General features: G+C 34.0%; 1 protein-coding gene across 1 annotated transcript in view; it reads right to left on the reverse strand.

Moving 5' to 3' along the window:
- Positions 1–24,967, reverse strand: part of CSMD3 (CUB and Sushi multiple domains 3) — a 1,221,229-nt gene that overhangs the window by 27,801 nt on the left and 1,168,461 nt on the right. The window contains exons 60-63 of the mRNA XM_054498903.2: positions 14,671–14,850; positions 12,903–13,076; positions 4,496–4,669; positions 3,495–3,568 (exon numbers count right to left, since the gene is read on the reverse strand). Of these exons, the coding sequence (XP_054354878.2) occupies positions 3,495–3,568; positions 4,496–4,669; positions 12,903–13,076; positions 14,671–14,850 (602 nt within the window). The remainder of the gene's footprint in view (positions 1–3,494; positions 3,569–4,495; positions 4,670–12,902; positions 13,077–14,670; positions 14,851–24,967) is intronic.

A 24,967-nucleotide genomic window follows, 5' to 3' on the forward strand; every position in this document is an offset into this window, starting at 1 on the left:
TATATCCAACATTGCAATAATATTGAAAGTTTTTATAACAAGAATTAAAAACAATCCATATCAAGTTTTAATTGCAACCAATGTTTAAATAAAAATCACTTTAAATTGATTTAAAGTACCATGTTGTGTACAAATGCATTATAGAATTTTAAGACAAGTTTAATTAGTAAATATCACTTATGTTCTTTAACACCTTATTCTCCTATTTTAAATGTTATATCTTAGTTCCTAAATCATAAAATTTATATAGCAAATAATAGGATTAACAGACATTTTGTGTACATTTGGAACATTCTCAATAAGCTCTATTTTTCCCTTCCATGAGATTTCATGGCAAATAACACTTGGTGTGCTAGAATTTTCATCAATGCATTTATTTGAATCTGACTTCTAATATCACATGTTTGTTTAACTGGAGTATCCAGCATGGTTCTTAAGAACTTTCAAAATGTATATATAATTAAGGTCTCAAAAACATATATGCTTCCTCTGCAATATATATTTTTTAAAAATAAATTTACATTTTTCATTATGTATTTATACAAAACATTTTACTCAAGAAAAATTGAGGTAGCGTCTAATAAAAGGTATATGTAAATTAAAATAAAATTGACACAGAAAGGCAAGATTATAAAAATGAAGGTATAACAGATGTGCTTAAGATGCAAGTAATTTTTGCTGACTGAGCATCAACTTTGGTCCTAGGCTTCCTGGCTTAAGAAAAGTTTAATTATTATTATTTATATTCAAAACAAGAAGATTTTAATTGAAAATAATTTTTTTACTTTCAGAATTCATGCCATTGTGTTTGTCATTTAAGGTAATAAAACACTATGAAACATATATTTACCTCATTCAATATACTAAGATACTAATTTCAATTACAAACTGAAAATCATATATAACCACTATAGTTTGGTAGGGTTAAATATTTTATGGTTAAATATCTTGAGGCTAAATATCTAAAGAGCCAGATTAAAAACATTTCATATTTATAATAACTTTATGTAACAAACCTAAATCCAAATAATGTACTTTCCATTGCCCAGAGCTCAGTTTAATGAGTGATACAGCAGTGCGTATGTGTGCTTGTCATTTACTCCATAATTAATCCTGATGTTGCATCAATTATTTTGACAGCTATTCTCTTCACTATCAATCTATTTTTAGCCAAAATTATTCCAATTTACAATGTTTTAATAAAAAGACAAATTATGCTGAATACTTTTTTCAATGATAGAGTTTTCATAATCTCTAGCAATGAGTGATATATTTTTGTATGTTAATTATTGATGTCCCAAAATCTACTATATAAATCTATAAAGAAAAAGAGAGGGAACAAATGAACACATTAAAGAGAAAATGAAGAAAACGATCTGAGTGTCTCTGCAGTTCATAACTTTCTCTTGCTCTTCCCAAAAATGGGCTTCCTAACAGCTGTGATTTTGCATCATAACTCACTACTGGCCACCTAATCAAACCAACATAAATACGAGAGTTGGGACATTCTGATTCTCCTTGGAAATTTGGAATTGAGATTGACATGATCACTTTCTGTATGTAGCTGAGATGTAAACAGAAATGATTCACTCTTGGCCATATGGCCAATCTGCAGAGAGAAAATATGAGGTAGATAAACAGAAAGTAGTATAAAAAACTGAGTACTTGAAGCCAGTACCTACACTCTGGGCTTGATGAGTCTCACCTGGATTCTTTCTTTGGGAGTCTGGACATATCTGCACAGTAATGCCTTTAGGCTTTAAGTAGCTCCAAACAGTTTTTTTGTTACTTGCAAGCAATCGTTTTTCTCAATGGCTCAAGATGCCTTTTGCATATAAAACCATATTCATTTGGAATTCACCAATAAATTAGTATTAATTAGAATTACATAACTATTTATTGTGTTAGATCTGTACAGATTTAGTTAACAGATTTAGTACGTATGTATATATATACATTCATACCTGCCATATGCATGTAAGAAAGCCAATCTCCCTAATGTAAGACACAAAATATATTTAATTTTAATAGATAGTTATATAATTGTATATAATTAGACTTTACCATATTTGAAATCTAGTCTATTTATATTTATTTATATAGAATATAATGACTTAATACCTGTTTATTAGCCCAAACAACATAAATTCAGGGTTAGGTTAACTTTGTTACAGCATTTTTCAATGATTATAATAGAATCCTTAGAAAGCAGAGTTAGTGATTCTCTTTATTTTGTTGGATGACTGTTTTAAACTCCACGTTAATCATTCTCATTTCCATTATCTCAAATAATATTTACTAAAAAACTCAAATTCTTTAGAAAATCAGCCTGATTTAGTATACAGACACTAACATCACAATTTTGTATTCTGTTAGAATATGTCACCAACTTGATCTGCGAACAAAGCAAGTCACACTCTGTTTCAGTTTCTTTGTACATATAATGAGGACTAGTGCTGTGCAGCTAGTTGCCCATTTTTCAGGATTTAGATCAACTGATAAAACCTTTTATGGAGATATTAATCTAAAGTTCTCTAAAAACACCAATATAATGGAGACAGACTCATTTTTACACTTTTGTATTATTTGGACAGGACTGAAGGAAATCAGAAGAATTGGAAATGCTATCAAATCAATGTTCATACTGTGCCTGAACTGTAGATAAATGGAAACTATTTTTAATAACAAAATATGGCCCTTTAGATGAGCCCTTCCTTTAGAAATGGATGGTCTTCAGGTTCACGCTGAATTTCACACAGAATAGCACAATTTACAAAACCCGGCAACACAGGGCAATTGGGTAATGTGTAAATTGGCTACTTCTGTTTGGAATCAGTATGCACTTTGGCTCCCCTTGGATCTTTTGTAACTGAAAAGTTGCTGAATCTCTACCTAAAATCTAAATTGGAAAAAGAGAGAACAAGAAAGTCAGCCACAGATGACTGGGCATGCCAAAGAATTCTAATATAACAATTCAACTATGTGTTGTATAGTAACAGGTTATGGTTATTTTTCAGTAATTTCCCACCATTTTAAACACTGACAGCAATGTCATATACACAATTAGTGCTTTATTGAATAACCCGCATTTTTATATATTTGCTGTTTGTCTCAGAAGTCTCTCCTTTAAACTCTTTTATCTTTACTTTTCTTCACTGTCCCCATATCTTCCTGTAGAGTTTACTCATTTACTCCCTCACTCTTACTGTCTTATATATAACTCTCTAATGCTTGTGGATTTTTCCTATGCTCACTGCTATTTTTTGCTTTTTGTTTTAATTTATGTTTATATTCCAGTTAGGCAATTTTATTAAAAATATATTTTTTTCTAATTTCCTTTACTTCCACTCTTTTGTTGTCTGTTACCCTTTCTGTGTGTTTATAAATGCAGATAGAACATGACTTTTTGTTACGTCAACAAGATTATATGCATATGAACCAAAGACGCATTCTGACCTGGTATGATGCTAAATGGACACAGCTAAAGTACCCACTTGAAATCCGAATGTATTGTTCTGAGATCCATGCCGAGGCACACCTGGGTTTTCACAAGAGGTTCGAGTGGGCTCTAAAATGAAGATTAAAAAGATATTAGTCCTTTAAAATTTACAATAGATATAGTTCTCTCATAGAAAACAATTTTAAATAATCTGGGGTTTGGTACAAATGATCTAGGAAATAATAAATAATGTAAATGTAATAACATCTCTCCATGGACAGAAGCCTGTTAATCTTGAAGCAAGAAAGTCAGGTAGACTCCATTTGATACGAATTATGAAATTCTTGAACTTTGAACCCTTCTGATATAAAAGCACCTGACATTCAACTAGCTCTGTGGATGCAAAATTAAGGAAAGATAAAGGATATGAAAGCAGTGTACATGCATATAACATTTGTCCAAAGACCCTGCTAAACTATGATTTGGGGTAGGGTAATATTTCTTTGAAGAAATAACAGTTTTTTCCCAGAAACAGGACTTGATAATTTGGATTTTACTGACACCCACAGGATATTCAGGCATAATAATGGTAGGTAGATGTGTTGGTTTATTTGAATGACAGATTATTTGGTTAGTTTACCAAATATGACATTAATTTTAGGATTACAGAAATATAGTTACAATCATTTTGAAATCAATATATCTTTTAGATATTTTTGGAGCAAATCTAATTTCATATGAAGATTCTTCATTAACTATAAAGATCTAAGTAAAATGTTAGTACTTAATAATGTCACTACCTGAAAGTATTTTTATTTTTCACTTTACTGATATACGACAAAATTATTTCAAGTGTTTCTTCTGGAAGTTTAAAGTGCTAAAATTAATGTTGTATTTTCTACCAATATTCATTTCCAGTGCCTTCTAATTGCTTCTATATTTTACACTTGTTTTTATATTTAGTCAACTATAGTTTATAGGATAAAGAAAACCATTAAATGTCACCCCTATTAATTACACAGTCACTGTGCATAATCAGCCTTTAATTAATATTACCTATGCAGTGAGGTGATGAACCACTCCAAGTGCCATCTGCTTGACATATTCTGGTGCTTGATCCCACTAATATGAAAGGAGAATTGCAGCTGAATGAAACCTCTGACTGGTATATAAAGCTTTTGCCTTCTCTTTTTCCTTGGGCAGGTATACCAGGGTCACCACAAAACTTTGCTGGAAATGAAAAAGAAAGATGCTTATATCAAAGATTTAGTATTCAGCAGAGTACACAGTTTGGAAAAATGACAATTAATTTGAATATTGTACTAAAGAGATATATTATTCATGATAAAGCTATCCCAATGAAAAAATTTATTTTTTAGCTTATGTGCAGATAAACAAATACTGAATTGAAAACTCAGTAAAATATTTTAAAATTAGCTTGATTTTGATGTTTTCTACTTAGTAAGCTACATTAATAAAGATAGAATTTTTGTACTTTTGTTGTTTTGTATTGACCAAAATCAAACCACATATTTGGACTTGTTGGCTGCCAAGTTGGAGTATAGCCTTGAAAAAGTAGGTGACTCAGAGGTATCCCTGTCAAAAAGAACCAATCCATAATATTCCAGACTGCATGCTACAGATTGCAGTGCTCTTTTACATGTATATAAAAAGCTCTGGTTATTTGTTTTATTGTACCCTGAATACTTTGAACACTTGAAGCACATATCCCAGGATCTTATTGCCTTCCTCTCCAAAATACTGTCGGTATTTTTTAGCATTTTTTAAAAGAAAAGAAGGCAATCAGAATCTAAATCTATGCAAAACTATGGAATGTCAATGTTCTACAACAAGCACTGAAAAGATCAACTCGATAGGCTTTCTAAAAATTTTGATTAGATTATTCCATTCAACATACATTTATTAATTACTAAAAAAAAACATTATTTTAGGTGGTTTGGGGCACTTGAACATGTCAGTAAACAAATACTGTAGGAAATCTGCTTTTGTAGGGTTTATGCATTTGTGAGGGAAGCGAACAAACAATAAACATAATTAGCAAATTTAAGAAAAGGTAGTATGTGAAAAAGTGGTAAGTCCTGTGGGGAAAAAAAATCATTCAGACAAAAGAGGTCAAGACTGTATGTATGTGTGGTGGTGTGTGTTAGGAGGTAGGAGAAGATCTTAAATAAAGTGGCAAAGGTGTCTCTCACTGAGAAAAGTTTTAGGGAAACAAAATACTTAGCCATGATGAAGTCCTAAGGAAGGGCATTCTAGGTAGAGCAAACAGCACTGCCAAAGCCCTCTGCTGGGGCATGGCTAGCTTTCTAGAGGAAGATAAGGAGGCCTGTGTGGCTGAAGCAGAGGGAGCATGAAGAGGTGTAATGGGGAATGAGAGCAAATGGTTTCAAACGTATCAGACAACACAGGCAAATGCACCTTTATCAAATGCTTTCAATGTTTTTATTGTGGCAAAGAAAATACATAACATATAATTTATAAATTTAGCCATTTTCAAATGTACTCGATTTTCAAATGTTCAGATTAAGCACCTGAAAGCTTATTTACCTTTGAAGCAAACAAACAGCAACAACAAAATGCTTTTAAGTATAAATGTTGCCTTAGGAGGATTATAGGTTGGGTGTCCATAAAACGCATCATCCAAACTGAGAAACTTTTGAGAGTGAAAGGGGATTCTAAATGTACAAGAGATCGACCACGACAATGGGAATAAACTTGGCATGCCCGAGCCATCTGGAACGCATGTATACCTTAATTATAGACTACCATAATCTTGGCCTTAATATCCAAATAAAACCTTCCCTGAAATTCAAGACTACACAATAAACTTGGATTTTTAAACCTCCTTTTAGTAGCATTTAAAACTTTTAAAAAATAATTAAAATGAAAAGTAATCATTCACAGCTATTTATGACAAACCCAAAGCCAATATCATACTGAATAGGCAAAAACTGGAAGCATTCCCTTTGAAAACTGGCACAAGACAAGGATGCGCTCTCTCACCACTCTCATTCAACCAAATGCTGGCTAAATATAAAAACGAGTATTGGAAGTTCTGTCCAGGGTGATCAGGCAAGAGAAATAAATAAGGGTATTCAAATAGGAAGACAGGAAGTCAAATTGTCTCTGTTTGCAGATGATGTGATTGTATATTTAGAAAACCCCACCATCTCAGCCCAAAATCTCTTTAAGCTGATAAGCAACTTCAGCAAAGTCTCAGGATACAAAATCAATGTGTAAGAACCACAAGGATTCCTATACACCAATGATAGACAAACAGAGTCAAATAATGAGTGAACTCCCCTTCACAATTGCTACGAAGACAATGAAATACCTAGGAATAGAACTTACAAGGGATGTGAAGGACCTCTTCAAGAAGAACTACAAACCACTGCTCAAGGAAATCAGAGAAGACACAAATAAATGGAAAAACATTTCATGCTTATGGATAGGAAGAATTAATATTGTAAAAATGGCCATACTGCCCAAAGTAATTTACAGATTCAATGCTATCTCCATCAAGCTACCATTGACTTTCTTCACAGAATTGGAAAAACTACTTTAAACTTCGTATGAAATTAAAAAAGAGCCTGCATAGCCAAGACAATCCTAAGCAAAAAGAACAAAGCTGGAGGCATCATGCTACCTGACTTCAAACTATACTACAAGGCTACAGTAACCAAAACAGCATGTTACTGCTACCAAAACAGATATATAGACCAATGAACAGAACAGAGGCCTCAGAAATAACACTACACATCAACAACCATCCAATCTTTGACAAACCTGACAAAAATAAGCAATAGGGAAAGGATTCGCTATTTAATAAACGGTGTTGGGAAAACTGGTGAGCCATACGCAGAAAACTGAAACTGTACCTCTTCCTTATACCTTTACAAAAATTAACTTGAGATATATTAAAGATTTAAATGTAAGACCTAAAACCATAAAAATCCTACAAGAAAACCTAGACAATACCAATCAGGACATAGGCATGGGCAAAGACTTCATGTCTAAAACACCAAAAGCAATGGCAACAAAAGCCAAATTTGACAATGGGATCTAATTAAACTAAAAAGCTTCTGCACAGCAAAAGAAACTATCATCAGAGTGAACAGACAACCTAGAGAATGGGAGAAAATTTTTGCAATCTATTCATATGACAAAGGGCTAATATCCAGAATCTACAAAGAACTTAAATTTACAAGAAAAAAACAAACAACCCCATCAAAAAGTGGACAAAGGATATGAACATATACTTTTCCAAAGAAGACATTTATGCAGCCAACAAACACACGGAGAAAAGCTCATCATCACTGGTCATTAGAGAAATGCAAATCAAAACCACAATGAGATACCATCTCATGCCAGTTAGAATGGTGATCATTAAAAAGTCAGGAAACAATAGATGCTGGAGAGGATGTGGAGAAATAGGAACGCTTTTACACTGTTGGTGGGAGTGTAAATTAGTTCAACCACTGTGGAAGACAGTGTGGGGATTCCTCAAGCATCTAGAACTAGAAATACCATTTGATGGCCTGGTGCACTGCCTCACATCTGTAATCCCAGCACTTTGGGAGGACGAGGCATGCGGATCACAACATCAGGAGATCAAGACCATCCTGGCTGACATGGTGAAACCCCGTCTCCACTAAAAATACAAAAAATTAGCTGGGCGTGGTGGCGGGCAGCTCTAGTCCCAGCTACTCGGAAGGCTGAGGCAGGAGAACGGCATGAACCTGGGAGGCGGAGCTTGCAGTGAGCCGAGATCATGCCACTGCACTCCAGCCTAGGCTACAGAGCGAGAAACCGTCTCAAAAAAAAAAAAAAAAAAGAAGAAATATCATTTGACCTGGCAATCTCATTACTGGGTATATACCTTAAGGATTATAAATCATTCTACTGTAAAGAAACAGGGACACAGATGTTTATCATGGCACTATTCACAACAGCAAAGACTTGGAACCAACCCAAATGTCTATCAATGATAGACTGGATTAAGACAACATGACACATATACACCATGGAATACTATGCAGCCATAAAAAAGGATGAGTTATTGTCCTTTGCAGGGACATGGATGAAGTTGGAAACCATCATTCTCAGCAAACTAACACAAGAACAGAAAACCAAACACCGCATATTCTCACTCATAAGTGGGAGTAGAACAATGAGAACACATGGACACAGGGAGGGGAACATCACACACTGGGGCCAGTCAGGGGGTGAGGGTCTAGGGGAGGCACAGCATTAGGAAAAATACCTAATGGAGGTGACAGGTTGATAGGTGCAGCAAACCACCATGGCATGTGTATACCTATGTAACAAAACTGCACGTTCTTCACCTGTACCCCAGAACTTAAAGTATAATAATAAATAAATAAATAAATATTAAAATGAAATCGGAAACCAGAGTAAAGTAACACAAGTATAATAATAGCACAAAAAACATTGGTTTACTGTGTTTAAATTTTCACTATCTCTTGGATATTGTAAAACTTTGGGCTAGCTGACATTCAAGTCCTTCTGGCAATGCTGCATAACATCAAACCCAAAAGCTAGGGACACTGTCTTATTAATCTTTGTATATTGAGCATGTTTTGAATTAATAGATGCTTCCTAGTGAACATCATCAATGGGCACTTCAGTTGAAGCAATCGTTTCTATAACTAACTTATTGCCTAACCTACTTCTGAAGTGTTTCTCTTATGCATATTCAAATAAAGGAGGGAGACTTAACCACCTAAACTCCTCAATCCCCCAGTACCCTCTCTGTGTGTCATTCCATCTATTTCTATCCATGAATTTTCATGTATAAACCAAACAACCTATTGATATCAGGTTTAGAGACTTAAGACACAGAATTTCTTTTCAAATGGCTTTAGTTCATAAAGACATAAACTTTAAGATGAGAAAACATACTTTAAGCAAAATTAAAGAGAAAAAAACATTCCTCTTTATAAAGTCCCTAACATTAATGGATTTGCATACCCAATGGATAAGGCTATCATTTCTTAAGTTCTCTGAACTTCAATCCATACTCTGCCATTTTCTAGCAGTATAACCTTAGGCCTTATGACAACGTAGCTGCTTCCCTAAATGATGGCAGAGTAACACTGTGCCCTTGCAATTTGATTTTCCCTTCTGAGTTTAAGTGTCATTGTCTATTAAAATGTCATGACTAATCCTACGAACCCAGGAGCTCTGTTACATGTAGTAGAAATGATATACGTAAAGCAACTGAGACAAAGGTAGCCTTATTACATTTGAAATGTAAATACATACTTTATTATTATTTGTATTTCAATAGAACCAAAAACAAAACACCATATCAAGATAACTTCTTGATTGTAATTTTTTTTCAGTTATATCAAACAAGCAAGCAAACCTGCCATATACTCATCTTTGTAAAACCTACTTGACCCTATCTGTCCTGGAGAAGACCTGGAGTATCAAGTATTATTCAGAACATAGTGATGTTTGCTAAGATGACCTCCTCCATGAGTCAGAATTTTAAGGGCCAATTATGTGACAAAAACATTGAGGCACTGGAACAGACTTCCTCCAAAACTAGAGACTCAGGTAGAAGGGTGGGAGGAGTGGTGAGGGATGAGAAATTACTTAATGGGAACAGTATATACTATTTGGGTGATAGTTACACTAAAAGCCTGGACTTCTCCACTACTCAATATATCTATGGAACAAAACTGCACTTGTACCCCTTAAATTTATAAAGTTACTTTTAAAAATCATATTATGGTACCTAAAAGGAGCTCCTTTGGATGTTATATGAACTGCAGTCTAGACCACTACTGTAATAATAAGTTAGTTTTATCTCTCATGCTCAATCTAACTTGTTAATATCTCTCTGAAGCAAATGTATTATTAGTGACCTGATGAGCAAGCAAAGTGGCTGTATGCATACCCAGTATTCGCCATCACTTAATAGGAAGCTTTTCAAGTAAATAATGCCAAAGTGCACCTAATAGTTTGTCTTCAGTCAGTCATCATAATTCTATGTCTATAAAATATATATTTATTTTATACTAACATATATGTTTCATTTTTAAAATATGTCTATAAAATACATAACTTGCATTAAATTATAAAATGACTATCCATGAACCTAACACTCAACTTTAACAATTGATAATTGCCAATACTGTTGCAAATCTTTGTAGGCACCACCCAGAAAGCATCCCTTTTCTTAGGCCCAGGGTAGCATACTTTGTGTCATCCTAAATTCTGGGTTTCTCATTTCTATACATTTATTGGTAATTTACATTCACGTGTGTGCATGTGTGTGTGTATGGCATATATGTATGTGTGTGTATGTAAATATAGGCACTATTATTTTTATTTTACTGCTAATAAGAATGCTAATAACAATATTCTTGAACATGTCTCCTCATGCACATATATGAAAATTCCAGTAGGGCATATACTTAAAAATAAAATTTCTTGGCAATAGACTCTGCAAGTCTTTAACTTTACTAAATAATAGCAACTAGTTTTGCAAATGGCTGTGACAATTTACCTACCCATCATGAGTCTATAGAAGTTTATGTTACTCCATATCCTCACTAATACTTGATATTGTGTAATATTTTTTTCAATCTCCTGAGAGGAAATAGCTGTCCAGGTATTTTGACCATTTTTGTGGTATTGCCTTTTTTATTTTAGAAAAAAATATATATATATATTCTAAATATTGTCATTGTTTTCACACATATTGATTACATTGTACAAGTCTGTGATTGGTCTCTGATAATGAGAAATTTTCATATTTTAACATAGCTGATATTTTTTCACTTTTTCATTTGTGGGTTATACCATTTGCATCTTGCTTAAGAAATTCCTTCTAAACCTGAGGTCATTTAGATAGATTCTAAATGTTTAAAACTTTTATATTTAAATATCTGATAAATCTGGCACTGATTTACTCGTTGTGGGTGTGTGTATGTTGTGAACTAATTGCCTTGCAGAATTAATTAAAATGTCCATTCTTTCCCTACTGACTTGTTCTATAATATATCACATATGTATAAATGGTTCTGTGTTCTCTACTCTATAACATTGTTTTACTTTCTATACCTACATCAATACCATACTGTTTTAATTACTATAGCAATATAGTTTTTATATCTGCCAAGGACTGTGCTATATTCCAGGGACAGAGCAGTGAATAAAACAAAAAAAAACTCTCTGATTTCAGGGAGTATAAATTTGAGTAGAGGACATAGTTCAAATAAACAAGATAAGTAAAATGTATAGTATGTCTTAGGAAAAAATAAGAAGTGAAAGGGGAGTGTTAAGGAGAATAAATAAAGCCTGGAAGGAAAGTGTTATATGTCAGTGATGAAATTCAAATAAGGTGACCAGAGAAGGCAATACTGAAAAGAGAAATTTTTTGTAAAAAGCTGAAGGAATAAAAGGAAATTTCCAGGTAAAGTGAATAGTGAACATAAAAGCCCTCTTGTAAAAGCACAGCTGAGTGCTCAAAGAAAAGTAAGAAGGCCTGTGTTTCTGGAGCAGAGTGGATGAAGGGGTGAGTAGTAAGATATGATGAAATCAGAGGAATGCAAGAAAAAAGTCCTATGAGCACGTAGGGGATTTAGTTTCCACTTTGAATGAGGTGAGAAAACCCTGGAGGGTCCTAAGCAACTTAGACAGTTAGCTCTGCATAATGTCAAGGCCACGAGACAGGTAGAGTCCTCCTCTATCGCGTGCTGGGAAAGGAAAAAGAACTAGGAACAGGATAATGTTAGACAACTCTCTGAATGACTATACTGTCCAGATAATGTTCTACAATCATTTATGTAAAACTGCAAGAGGAGTTTGTTTTGTTTTGTGTTCTTCCAAATTAACCTTGAAGTAACACTTGCTAGGTATACAGTATACAGCAACCTCTGTAAAAAAAAAAAAAAAAAAAAAAAAAAAAAAAAAAAAAAAAAAAAGGCAAAACAAACAAAGCAAACAAAAAGCCCTTTTATCTCTATGCTTACCCTGGTAATTTTAGATGTAAAATCCCAATCATTATCATGACAAATGCCATCATAAGAACTTTATTTGAATAAACATGTGGAAGTGACATGGATTTATTGCCGAAAACGATTTGAGAACAAATTTCAGAGTATTCGGCTAAGACAAAAAGGACATAAATAGAAATAATTTTCCAGCAGTAGAATAAATTTAAGGCTGTCTCTAATCTGAGAAATAATTTTGAAAAATAAGAAAAGTTTATAAACTAAGCCGTTAAGTGTAAAATTTTGAATCAGAGGAGAAACATAATGACTTAATTACATGAAAAGTAGCTACACTGTTAAATACTGATTTTTCTTTGAACCCTAATTAGGCATTGAAGGAAGCTTAACAATCGCATATTTGCTCTAGAAAAAATTGAAAATTTTAAGTAACAGTTGTTAGTTGAAATCATACTTACGTAAGCACTGCGGTACTTCACCACTCCAGGTACCATTCCCTACACAGGTCAAAACAGCAGGGAAGGATAGCTCATAGCCTGGAGAACAGATGTAGCTAATACTAAAGCCCCAGTCGAAATTTGTTCCTTCCAGCCTTCCATTGGAGATCTGGGGAGGAGTTGGGCAGGTAACAGCTGCAATTACATTAAAAGTGATTAGACACAGCTGTTGAAATATCCTGAGTGTTAAAGATATAAATAAATATCATTAGAAGAAGCACATGTGCTAATTTAACCTTTTCGAGGACAACACATTGTGACATATTTTATTCTCCTGGTAGCATTCCTGAGACATTCCTGGAATTAATCCCTGCAGGATGCAACTTTTTCTTGGCAACATAATGGCTACTGGTTGTCAGAGACTCTCTTACAAAATAGAAAGCTGCCTGACATCTCAGAGAAGGCAAACAGAGGGTGACCTTCGATCTAGTATACTGTAAGTGATAAATTATTGGTTTTATATAAAATTATTTTCCAATGACCTTTAGACAGCCAAGACTCGGGTTGTTTGGCTATATATAGTATCAGCATCTTAACCATGGAATTTGAAAGTAGTTTTGTGACATTTTTGAAAACACAGGTCATATGTCTGATTATAATATCCAAGTTAGTTCCCTTAACCACTTAGATTCATATGTTAAAACTTATTATTATAGGGTTTATAAATGCATTTTTAATTTTTTAAAAAAATTTATTTTGTTTAAATTGTTTTCAGTTATCTTTAAGCAAAGACAGGTTGGATAAGAGAGATGAAAGGATAAGGAAGGGTATCAACTTCAAAATCTAAACATGAGGAATGACTGTATTATGAGAACTAAAAACATATGTGAATAACTTTTTACAGTTGAGTAATATCTAATTCATATCAGTATGAATTAATGTGCATAGAATAACATCTAAAACATAAAATGTCTGCTCATGTATTTCATTTACTAACTGTATATTTATAGTGATCTCATACAGAAGCTTAATAATCAAGAAGGAAAGACAAACACATTGAAATTATTAATTTTGTTAGATTACAAGTCAGTAAGATATTAAACTATTAATTCACAAACATTTAAATAGAAACCTAAATGAAAAATCTTAATTATTAAAAATCTAATTATTATAAATAATTTGTCTGATACTGCATGTACAGTATTCTACAAGTAATCATAAAAATTGGACAAAAAATTTATAAAAATATTTCCAGTGGAAAAACAAACAGCATAAAGTAGTAAATTTATGCCTGTATTGACTAACAGGTTAATTCTAGATTGTATTATATGAAAAACAAGTTTTCCCATTATTTAAGAAAAATTACAGTTCTATAATTCAGGCTGGCTGTTCCCAAATTATAGAAAGTATTTTTCCCCATCCTTGAGTGACCTGACCCAAGTGGATCAGCAAATAACAGTTATAATTCATCAAGGTTATATTCTTTTGAAAATATTCATCATTTAATATAAATAACAATGGTGAATATGGACATAATATTTTACTTCTTTTTGTTACATTAAAGCTTATTGTCATTAATCACAATAAGATATAATGTTTTTGTCAAAATATTATTTTAAATTCTATATATTAAAATAAAATTTTTAAGAAACAGCCATTTTTATACTAGAAAAATAAATGCAACCTTGAACTAAAAAATTTTATTTAAATACACTTTAAATTTGTATATAAAAATAAGAAAATATGTACTGGTTACCATTTTTAAATGTTGAAGAAATCATTATCATACCTCTACAAGTTGGCATTACTCCACTCCATGTGCCATTAATTGTACAAGTCCTGATTCTGGAGCCATTCAATTCCATCATATAGCCTGGCTGGCACATGTAAGAAACATTTTGTCCAACCACATAATCATCTCCATATCTCAGACCATTGGCTGGTATACCTGGGTCTCCACAACTGATTACTGTCAGTATTGGATTAGAAGAGCAGATGGTTAATGTGGCATATATTTAATGGAGAGGAGTAGTAAGCATATGGCATACTTAATATATAAGCAGGAAAATTAGTTATCGTGTTCATTTTTAATCATAAAACACAAGCATATTTAAAGCACATACTGGCAATTCCTGATTATGATCAGGTATGCTTATTACAGATTCTACACATATGGTTCAGAAACTGTCATTTAGCCCCTGAAAAGGCTAGGTTAATATGCCATTATGTTGTAGTGAATTTGATGCAGTAACCTCTTCTAACCTTCACTATAAGACCACAGAGAAAACAATCTGCAGAATCAGATTTCTAACATAATATTTGAAATCCATATTCCTATATATGGCTACTGAAATATCTAATTTATCGGGCATGCTGGACAGAGAGCATATTTTCTGCAGTGTCACTCAGAAAGACAACTCCCAAGAAATTGCAGCCTTCACTCTGGAATGTGCTTGTTATAAGAAATGCAGATGTATGAGGGGCCATCCCATCCAAGTCCTTGACCAATACATGATGGTGTTTCCAGCTCAAAATAGGGACTGTCGCTGCTCTGTTCTGCCCCAAGACTCCATTAATATATCCAACTCTGACCATCCCCACGTTTGCATCCAACCGCTAAAAGGAGGTAGGACAACAGTGCAATGTGAACCTCTCTTTACTGATGACACAATGGATGAGCTGGGTGGAGGGTGTCACGTTTTGCAGAGCAGGGATGGAAGTGGGGAGGCCATGCAGGGCCAGGGGCAACAGGTTGTCGGGAGCAAAAGGTCTAGACCCATCCCAAGGACACGAAAAAGAAGGCAACAAGGCAGACTGCACATAAGCAGAAGCTCCAAGCCCTCAGCACATGCTCCACCGTTCCAGTGGACTTCAATTACAAAATGTTAATTTGGAGATAAAATTATTAAGAATTTTGAGATGGCTATCACAGAGCATTAAACTCTAAGCACAAGACTCTTCTGAGCATGAGGTTCTATGAGTTGCACTGATCTCATGCCCATGAGTGTGAGTGCATATATATTATCGCTTCTTTATAATGCCAGCCAAAATGTTTCAGAAAGACTTGAGACAGCTTAGAAACACAAATAACAATTTTATTAAACATGTATTTTGTTTAAATACAAACATAAGATTCAAACACTACAAGGATTATACATGTTACACAAGTGATAACTGTTCTGAGGCACAGGATTTAAGCATAATTTGGGCAGCGAATTGGCTAAAAAACTTTCTGGCCGCTAAGAAAACGAAAAGTACAAGTTACACTTTATTTTCTGGAGATAAAAAACATGTAGTATACTTACATGCCTTTTAGTGTACTAAATCTTTTGGTTCATAGAAGGGTAACTTCTCCAGGTAAATCTGGGTTATTTTTTTTCTCTCTCTCTCTCTCTCTGTCTACTCCTCTTTCTCTCTTTTTTAAATTCACTTTTCCCAATATTTTAGAGATTCAGGATTAAAGATTAAGAATGAATTAAGGCATGGAAGACCTTAATAACACCTTAGTTACGTTGTATTTATTATGTTATCATTAAGAATGATTAATGTCAAGATTCCTTTCATATTCTATTCTGTTGATTCTAAGAAGTTTTAGGATTATGAATAATGGCATTTAAATTAAAGAACATCATTCAGAGCATTCAACCTCATAACTTTTGGGGCCCTTAAAACAGTTCGATGAAATTAAACTCTTTGAGTGTTTCTTTCTCAATAATAATAGAGTTTTATATTCAGGACTGCTTTCCTTCCTACGATTATTGGAGAGTAAAAAGATTTTTTTAATGACACAACTGAGTTGGATAGAAAATCAAATAATCCTACTCATGTACCGACAATACGTCATCTCTTTTTATAGTTTAAAAATTTACAAGAATGTAAAAATGAGTATAAGCCTTCAATTTATTATTTTATTTTATTTTATATTTATAACCAAGATTTTTAATTAGGAAGAGGAAATTAAAGAGAACACCTATAAAGTGTCGTTATTTTCTGGGCAGTGCTTTCCAGACTGCATTAGAATCTTGGCAAGGAGAAATAGCCAGCCTGGTCATGGGGCACATGAGCTGAGATGCGGCCACCAAAAGAGAGGACAGAGCATTTATTTTGCAGATGCACGAAGAAAGAGTTCTGCACATCATGGCACCACCATGAATGAAATGCGTGACAACAAAAGCTTTATAAGGGTTTGTTTGGTGACTTCCTAATGAAGCAAAGGCTAGTCAAAGAGGCAGCTTCCAAGAGCAACAGTCTTCGTAAACAGCACCTGCTCTGCAAGTCAATTCATTCACTACCAGCTTGTTTTCAGCAACAACCAAAAAAAAAAAAAAAAAGCCTTTTGGTTTTCTCAGGAAAAAACCTTAAAATAGTAGCTCTTTAGTGCTTCACCCTAAAATTCAGCGATATCATTGTATGACAACAAATTCAGAAATACCATTGCACAATAAAAAGATCATCGACCTTCTTAAATACACATCTGTCTCACACAAACACACCAATAAACTCCATAAAGGCAGATATTTTGACTCTTGTATGCTGTTTTCTTAAGAGTCTCATCTAGTGTATGATTCATCATAAGAGATTAAATATTTGTTTGAAGGATAAATAAATGAATGAGTACGTAAAGGAATCATTAAGTTGTCAGCTCAAATTCTCAAAAACACATAAATTATTTGAAAGGTCTGAATTTGTTTTGTGGGAGGTTTCTCAATATGTAATTAATGCCCATCTGGCACCATTTATGGTAAATCTAAGTAAATAACCTCTATGCTACAAATAAAACATAATTGTGGTAATTCTAGTCAATCTATGCCACTTTAAAACTACTTTCTCTTTTAACTTTTTATACAAGCATTATAAATGTGCATTTTAAAATAAAATAAAATCACATTACTTTTTTCACAGAATTCACTTTTTTATTCAATATCTAATGGATATTTTTGCATGTAACTATTAATACACATAGACATGCATAACGTTTTTAATGGCATATTAATCCCATGCAATATAACTTATGCAACCAAAGCCCTATGGACTGGTGTTTGAGTTATTCCATTGCTTTTCTGTTACAGACAATGCAGCAATGAAAATGCTTGCTTGAGCATCATTACATATGTGTGTGCTCTGCCACACTTCTAGCTTCAAGCCCAGAACAGAGTTCTACTGTAGCAAAATGAAGTTCCAGAAAGATGGCTAAACCATTCCTCTCATAATGCTTCTGATTTTACATAATCTCCATATTCAAAAGTTGGTTTCTTCTTTAGATCTCAAAAGGTAGGGTCTCTCTACCTTAAGCTTGACCCTATTGACATTTTCAGTCAAATAATTCTTGGTTGTGAGGGGCTGCTCTGTGCATTGTAGAATGTTCTGCAATGTATCTCTGGCATCTGCCTGCTAGATCCAAAAGCACCCCCTGCCCCTGCACTGTGACAATCAAAAAGTATCTTCAAACATTTCCAAATGTCCCCTGGGAAGCAAAATCCTCTCTAGTTGAGAACCACTGTGCTGAGGAATAGCTCTCACTCCTTGAGGAGATTTAGATTATTTTTTATCTTCACTCAGTTTTATGCTGGGATATCCCCAGCCCTCTCTTGTGTAAGACTAATCCCATCTTCCTGACCTGTCCTCTATTAGAAAAACATCTTTGAGAATTTTCAGATTTGTGACAAAAATTCAATCAGGGGCATTTCTGTAGTGGCTATTTGGAAAAAGAAGCCTTAGATTCATTTATCACCTGGACCTGATTAAAGATGGTGTCCTTAGCCCAAAGGAACAAGACTTCCCAGATGCAGGATGTTGGGAATTGGTCATTTTGGAAGCAGAAGTCCAGTCAGTTTTCTAAAACTATCATCCAAGAAAACGAATAAGCACATGTCTTTTCAGACCAGAAAGCTAATTCTTACTCTACTTGGCAAGGCCTGTCTCAGCACTGTTTGTGTCTTCTTCCCAAAACACCATATGCACTCTGTATATGATGGGCTCTAGGTAACAGAGGTGGTACTGCCTGTTAGACATTGGAAGCTAAGGATCCCCTTATAATTAATATCCCAAAACATTCTGTACTGACAAAAAAATGTATTTTTGAAAGAGTAATTACATGTACTTATTGTATCTTCTCTCTGTGTCTGAACATCATAGAAAATAACTTCACTACATTTTACATCAAGGAATTGATTTGAGCAATCTAGTATTGTGCCAAATATCTTTTTCTTCTAGTTTGGTTTAGTTCTGTGCATGTTTCTTCACATTTATAATACCTCTGTCAAAGTGTGCATAACATTTGAATGCATGATCTTGATTTCAAGATACAGTATTTTACCCACCCTGGAGGCAACTAGTTATTCTGAGGAAACTTTTCTTTCCACCACTGGTAATGGGCTTAATGAGGACATGTCTGAAATTACAAACAATGAGTGTTGGGAAAACGGAAAAGATTTTGCTTGTGAGGCATACTTTTAGAGATAGATTAATTAGACTGGCAATTTTCCAACTCATGTATAGTCTGAAGCCGGTGGAATAACAGCAGGTAGAATTTAGATGAGTAAAAGTTTACGCTTTTACCAACATCTCTACTATGGCCAAGCATAGGAGATTGGAGACCTTACCATTATTATTAAATCACATTCATTCCAAAGATGTTTCTAAAACCATTGAAATGAACAAGGCAAATCACAGCTGACACATTTCCACATGTCATTAAACTAGAATTTCTAAAAACAGAGGGGTGTGTGTGTGTGTGTGTGTTACTGCTGGACAATCGAGCAAATGAAAAGGTATAGTTGCAAATAACTCCAGTGGGAAATTCTCAAAGGTCAAATTCTCAAAGGAAATTCTCAAAGGTCAAAACTGCTTGGAATGCCAAAGTTACTTCACTGATCTGTGAAATATTAGGGAGCAGATACCTTACCGACTGAACTCTGTCTTCTCAGTTCCTGGCAAAGTGTCCAATGATAGTAGGTTTTGTTTAAATGATTCTTTATTAACTGAATCTATAAAAAATCCAATTCCATTATATACTCACAATTATCTACTTTATTTTTAAAGTTTTTTTAAGAAAAAATTGCTCTAATGTAAGTTAAAGATTTTTGAAAAGCTAAAAATTGGATTATTCCTCTGATTTTTCATTATTCAGGAGGAACTAAGTGACCAAGGATAACTAGCCAAGGTAAAAAATAAACAAAAACTTCTTAAAGTGACCAAAATCTTATAATTAAAAAGTAAAAAGAAATCCAAATAAAATTGAAGACTTTATATTTTGTTTTCACCACATAGTTTAACTATATTTTAAGGGCATTATTAATTTTCTCAAGGGCCTCTATTCATTCTTTCATACTCAAATCACCCTACATTGAAATATCTATCATATAATCAATCTTGCTGATTTTCTTTCTTTGAACTGACATTGTCATAAATCTACTAGATCCTCTTTGTCAATGATTATGTATGAGATTCAACAAGCACTCTTGTTCACTTGCTTTGACTCATCACATTAAAATATCTCATCTCTTGTGAGATCTGCAGACTTATTGACTTACATTATATTTGCTTTGTATATCTGACAAAAATATCATTGATAACAAATAAATAGGAAATTGTAATGTTAAACTGGAAGTATTGTTTAGCAAAAACAAATTTTACAAATGGTCGCTTCATTAAGAAATGATATAATTTTGCAAAACTCAAATTGGTAAACGCAGAGAAAACAGAAATTAAAAATTTTTTAGAGAAGTAGGTCATAAATTAATGCGACATTTTCATATGCCTTATCACCAATGTTCTACTTATTATAGTATGTCATACACATTTGACCATTGTAGTGAAGACAGAGAATAAAGCAAGAAAACTAAATGGAGAAAAGTACAGAAGAAGAGATAAAAGTATACAAAAGAACATGGATTCTTGAGTGAAATAGACTTGGGTTTAAATCTTAGATTCTACAGTTACTAGCTGTGTTACTATGGAAAAGAAAGTTGTTTCCTCTCTAAGAAACCATTTATTTGAATGTAAAATAAAAAGGATAATAGTATGTATCTCATAGATTTGTTGTACTAATTAAGATAATTATGTAAATCAGCACAAATCTGAACAAATGGTAAACACTCAATAACAGATATTATTATTTATGAGAAGAAATAGTAACAACTAGCATGGAAAGAATAAAGGCTTTGTTTCTTTAGTGCTATGGTTTTAATGTCTCTTCAAAATTCGTGTGCTAATTTAACCCCCAATTCAATAGTATTAAAAGGTAGGGGCTTTAGAAAGTTATTAAGTCATGAGGGTCCTCTCCCCATGAATGAGGTTAGCGCCTTCTAAAAGTGTGGGAGGGAACTATTAATAGCTAGGCCCCTTTTTGTTCTTTCACCTTCTGCCAGTCAGGGTGTAACATGCACCCCTTTTGTCGTGTGAGGACTCAGAAACAAGGTGCCATCTTAGAAGCAACAAGTAGCCCACACCAGACACAGGATCTGCTGGCACCTTGATCTTGGACTTCTCAGCTTCCAGAATTTTGGGAAATAAATGTTTGTTCTTTAGTATTTACCCTGTCTCAGGAATTTTGTTATAGCAGCACAAATAGACTAAGACATTCGGGTTTTCTAAAAATTGATATCAGGATGTTGGTTTGGAAAGTTCAGCTACTTCAAATTTTTTGCATACCTCATTAATTTAATTCAAATTCATATAGTAACTGGGGTACCTCAAGTAATTTATTTCAAATTCATATAGTAATTGGCCTATAGTAACCATAAAATTTATATAGTCCGGGCATATAGTAACCATAAAAATTGTGTCTACAAAGGCAATTATAACAAATCAAAATTTATTAAAAACATACTTACACTAGAAATTAGCCTTCTAGTGGGTATAGAGAATAACAGGAATGGAAAATTTCATCTATATATGTGAAATATAGATGAAATTATTGTTTAGTGTTGAACTCTGCCAGTAGTCAGGAAGCCCTTTAAATGCTGTGATGCCTGAGTTTCTTGATCTAGACAATGTGAGTCTAGGACAATTCCCAAAATAATATGATTCTACCAATCATATATTTAAATTTATTTTCATTGCAACTTAATGAGAAGGAATCTGAAGCACTGATTCTAATTTAATTTGATCACCACATATAAACACTATCACTATGCTAGATTCTTTAATTACAGAAGTTTAGGCTGTTTTAATTTCCACTGAAACCTCTCTCTTTGCTTCTTTTTGGGGGTTTTTCTTTACGCTTTTGGTTTGGATTGTTAATGGGGTGTTAGTAACTTTTTGCCTGTGAAGTAAATAAACTTACAAATTATCAGCTTTTCGTTTAATAGCAATTCATTGTTGAAAAGCTAACACTTAAATTATTTTATGCAATACAATATTTCTCTTTGAAGAACTGCCAGAGAGAAACAAACTTTCCTTATACTTTTCCTGTGTTATTCATAATCAGTCTTGAATCAAATGACTTTTAACTTAATTTAACATTCCTGAGGAAAAATGAAGACAATTGAAGAAAAATGTCAATGTAATTTTCAATCACAAAAATAGGAATGTTTATTTATTTTTACTTCACTAGAATTGGAAGACAGCTGTAAATAAAAGATTGAGTTATTTATCCATAAATAAACAAAATTGTTATTCATTGTAAAAAAAAAAATGAAAGTGTTCCTCGGCATATTTCTGTTACTCTGAATTATTTTCATTATTTCACTCTCTTCAATGACTATTATTGAAAATTTACTATATGCCAGAACCTATGTGCTATGTTAGCCATACAATTGTAGGCCCTATCTGCAAGTAGTTTAAAATTGAGTTGGGCAGTGGCTCATGCCTGTTATCCCAACACTTTGGGAGGCCGAGGTGGGTGGATCACAAGGTCAGGAGATCCAGACCATCCTGAATAACACGGTGAAACCCCGTCTCTACTAAAAATACAAAAAAATAGCCGGGCATGGTGGCAGGCACCTGCAGTCCCAGCTACTCAGGAGGCTGAGGCAGGAGAATGGCGTGAACCCAGGAGGCGGAGTTTGCAGTGAGCCGAGATCACGCCACTGCACTCCAGCCTGGGTGACAGAGAGAGACTCCATCTCAAAAAAAAAAAAAAAAAAAAAATTGAGTTGGAATGGTAAATCATGTATACTGATAACTAAAATAAAATTTGTCTATGTAAGTCTGTCACCAACAATTTACTGAGTCGCTCTTATTCATCAGGTGCTATGCTCCACCATAAAGGGCCAGTGAGATAAATAGACCCAGTCACTACTGCACTATAAAGTTTACAGTTTAGTGGTATAGGTAATATACAAAAAAAAAAAAAAAAAAGCTATACAGTATGGAGAGATTACTTTTAGCTAAAAAGGATATGAGGAGAAAATGTCTTCAGGTGTTTTCCCAAATGTTTCACATGACCTGATACTTAAAAGGTGGATAAGAGTTTTAAAGGCTAAGGTGGGATAGTGTTAAGTTATTCACTATTGCGAAAATGAGATATTTTCTAAGTAAGTAAGAGGAATTCTGCTTTCCTTCAACATGGAGTAACAAGGAAGAATTTACCTTCCATTTGAAAGAACCAAAAGAAAAAAAAAAGGAAAGAGTATATTTAAAAAAAAAGAAATATTTCAAAACAATGGACATCAGGCAACAAAGCACAGTGATTCTTGAGTGACAGGAAACAAATTAGATGAATCCCCTGATTGCCTCATCTTACTACATTAAGAGAGTTTCAAGTCTGTGGCACAGGGAAGAGGAAACTATGCAGAGCCCAGCAGACTCCTTGAGTTGAGAAGATGGATCTGAGAGTCAAGAGAAAACTATGCAGGTAGAGTTCATGGGACACAGTACCAGAGTGGACATTGACAGAGAAATATCTCCAGAGATACAGGAAGGAAACTCCTTAAATAGTCAGCAGATTTCTGATCTGCTTCTGAGGAAACTGCCCATGGTTTGAGAAAAAACTACCTCAAAAGATGAGATATAACAATATCTGGAGCTGACATGGGGCCAGGAATGCCACTTGTCATATAGAGTTCTATATCCAGCGAAAATATGTATTTTAAAAGGTGAAATAGAAACATATGCACACAAAAAAGAGCTGAAAACATTATCATAAGTAGAAATAGACCACAAGACAAATTTAAAGAAGTCCTTCCAGTGGAAGAAAAATAATACCTCATGCAAGTATGTATCTACACAAAAAAATTACAACACTTGAAGTAGTAATGATGTACATAAATAAGATTTGTCTTACTATTTAAATCTCTTGAAGAAATAGCTGACTAATTAAAGTTTTTTAACAATGCTGTGTGGTGTTTTGGTGTTTGTAACATTGACTAAGTAAAATGTTTGACTACAAGAGCATTTTCGTAAAGAACCTTTTGATGCTTCAAGTTCTGCCTCCCCATTCCCCTTCTACTCCACATCTGGGCAAGCCGACAAGAAAGTCTGCTTGCTTCCCTCCTTTGGCATCAGCAGGGAAGTTCAAACCATGCAAACCCTGGTACACTCACAGGAACTTTTCCCAAGTTCTCACCAATAACCACAATAAAAAAAAAGCAAAACTATATGTATAAGTACATTTTCACACTGCTGATAAAGACATACCTGAGACTGGATAATTTATAAAGAAAAAGAGGTTTAGGCTGGGCACGGTGGCTCTCGCCTGTAACCCCTGCACTTTGGGAGGCCGAGGCAGATGGATCACCTGATGTCAGGAGTTCAAGACCAGCCTGACCAACATGGCAAAACCCTGTCTCTATTAAAAACACAAAATTAGCCAGGCATGGTGGTGGGTGTCTGTAATCCCAGCTACTCAGGAAGCTGAGGCAGGAGAATCCCTTGAACCCAGGAGGCAGAGGTTGCAGTGAGCCAAAATTGCACCATTGCACTCCAGCCTAGGCAACAAGTGTGAAACTCCATCTCAAAAAGGAAAAAAAAAAGAAAAAGAGGTTTAATGGACTCACAGTTCCAAGTGGCTAAAGAGGCCTCACGATCATGGCAGAAGGTGGAAGCCACATCTTACTTGGTGGCAAGCAAGAAAGAATGAGAACCAAGCAAAAGTGGAAACCTCTTATAAAATCATCAGATCTTGTGAGACTTATTCACTACAT

Source organism: Pongo pygmaeus, chromosome 7 (assembly GCF_028885625.2).
Source record: "Pongo pygmaeus isolate AG05252 chromosome 7, NHGRI_mPonPyg2-v2.0_pri, whole genome shotgun sequence".
NCBI lineage: Eukaryota > Metazoa > Chordata > Mammalia > Primates > Hominidae > Pongo > Pongo pygmaeus.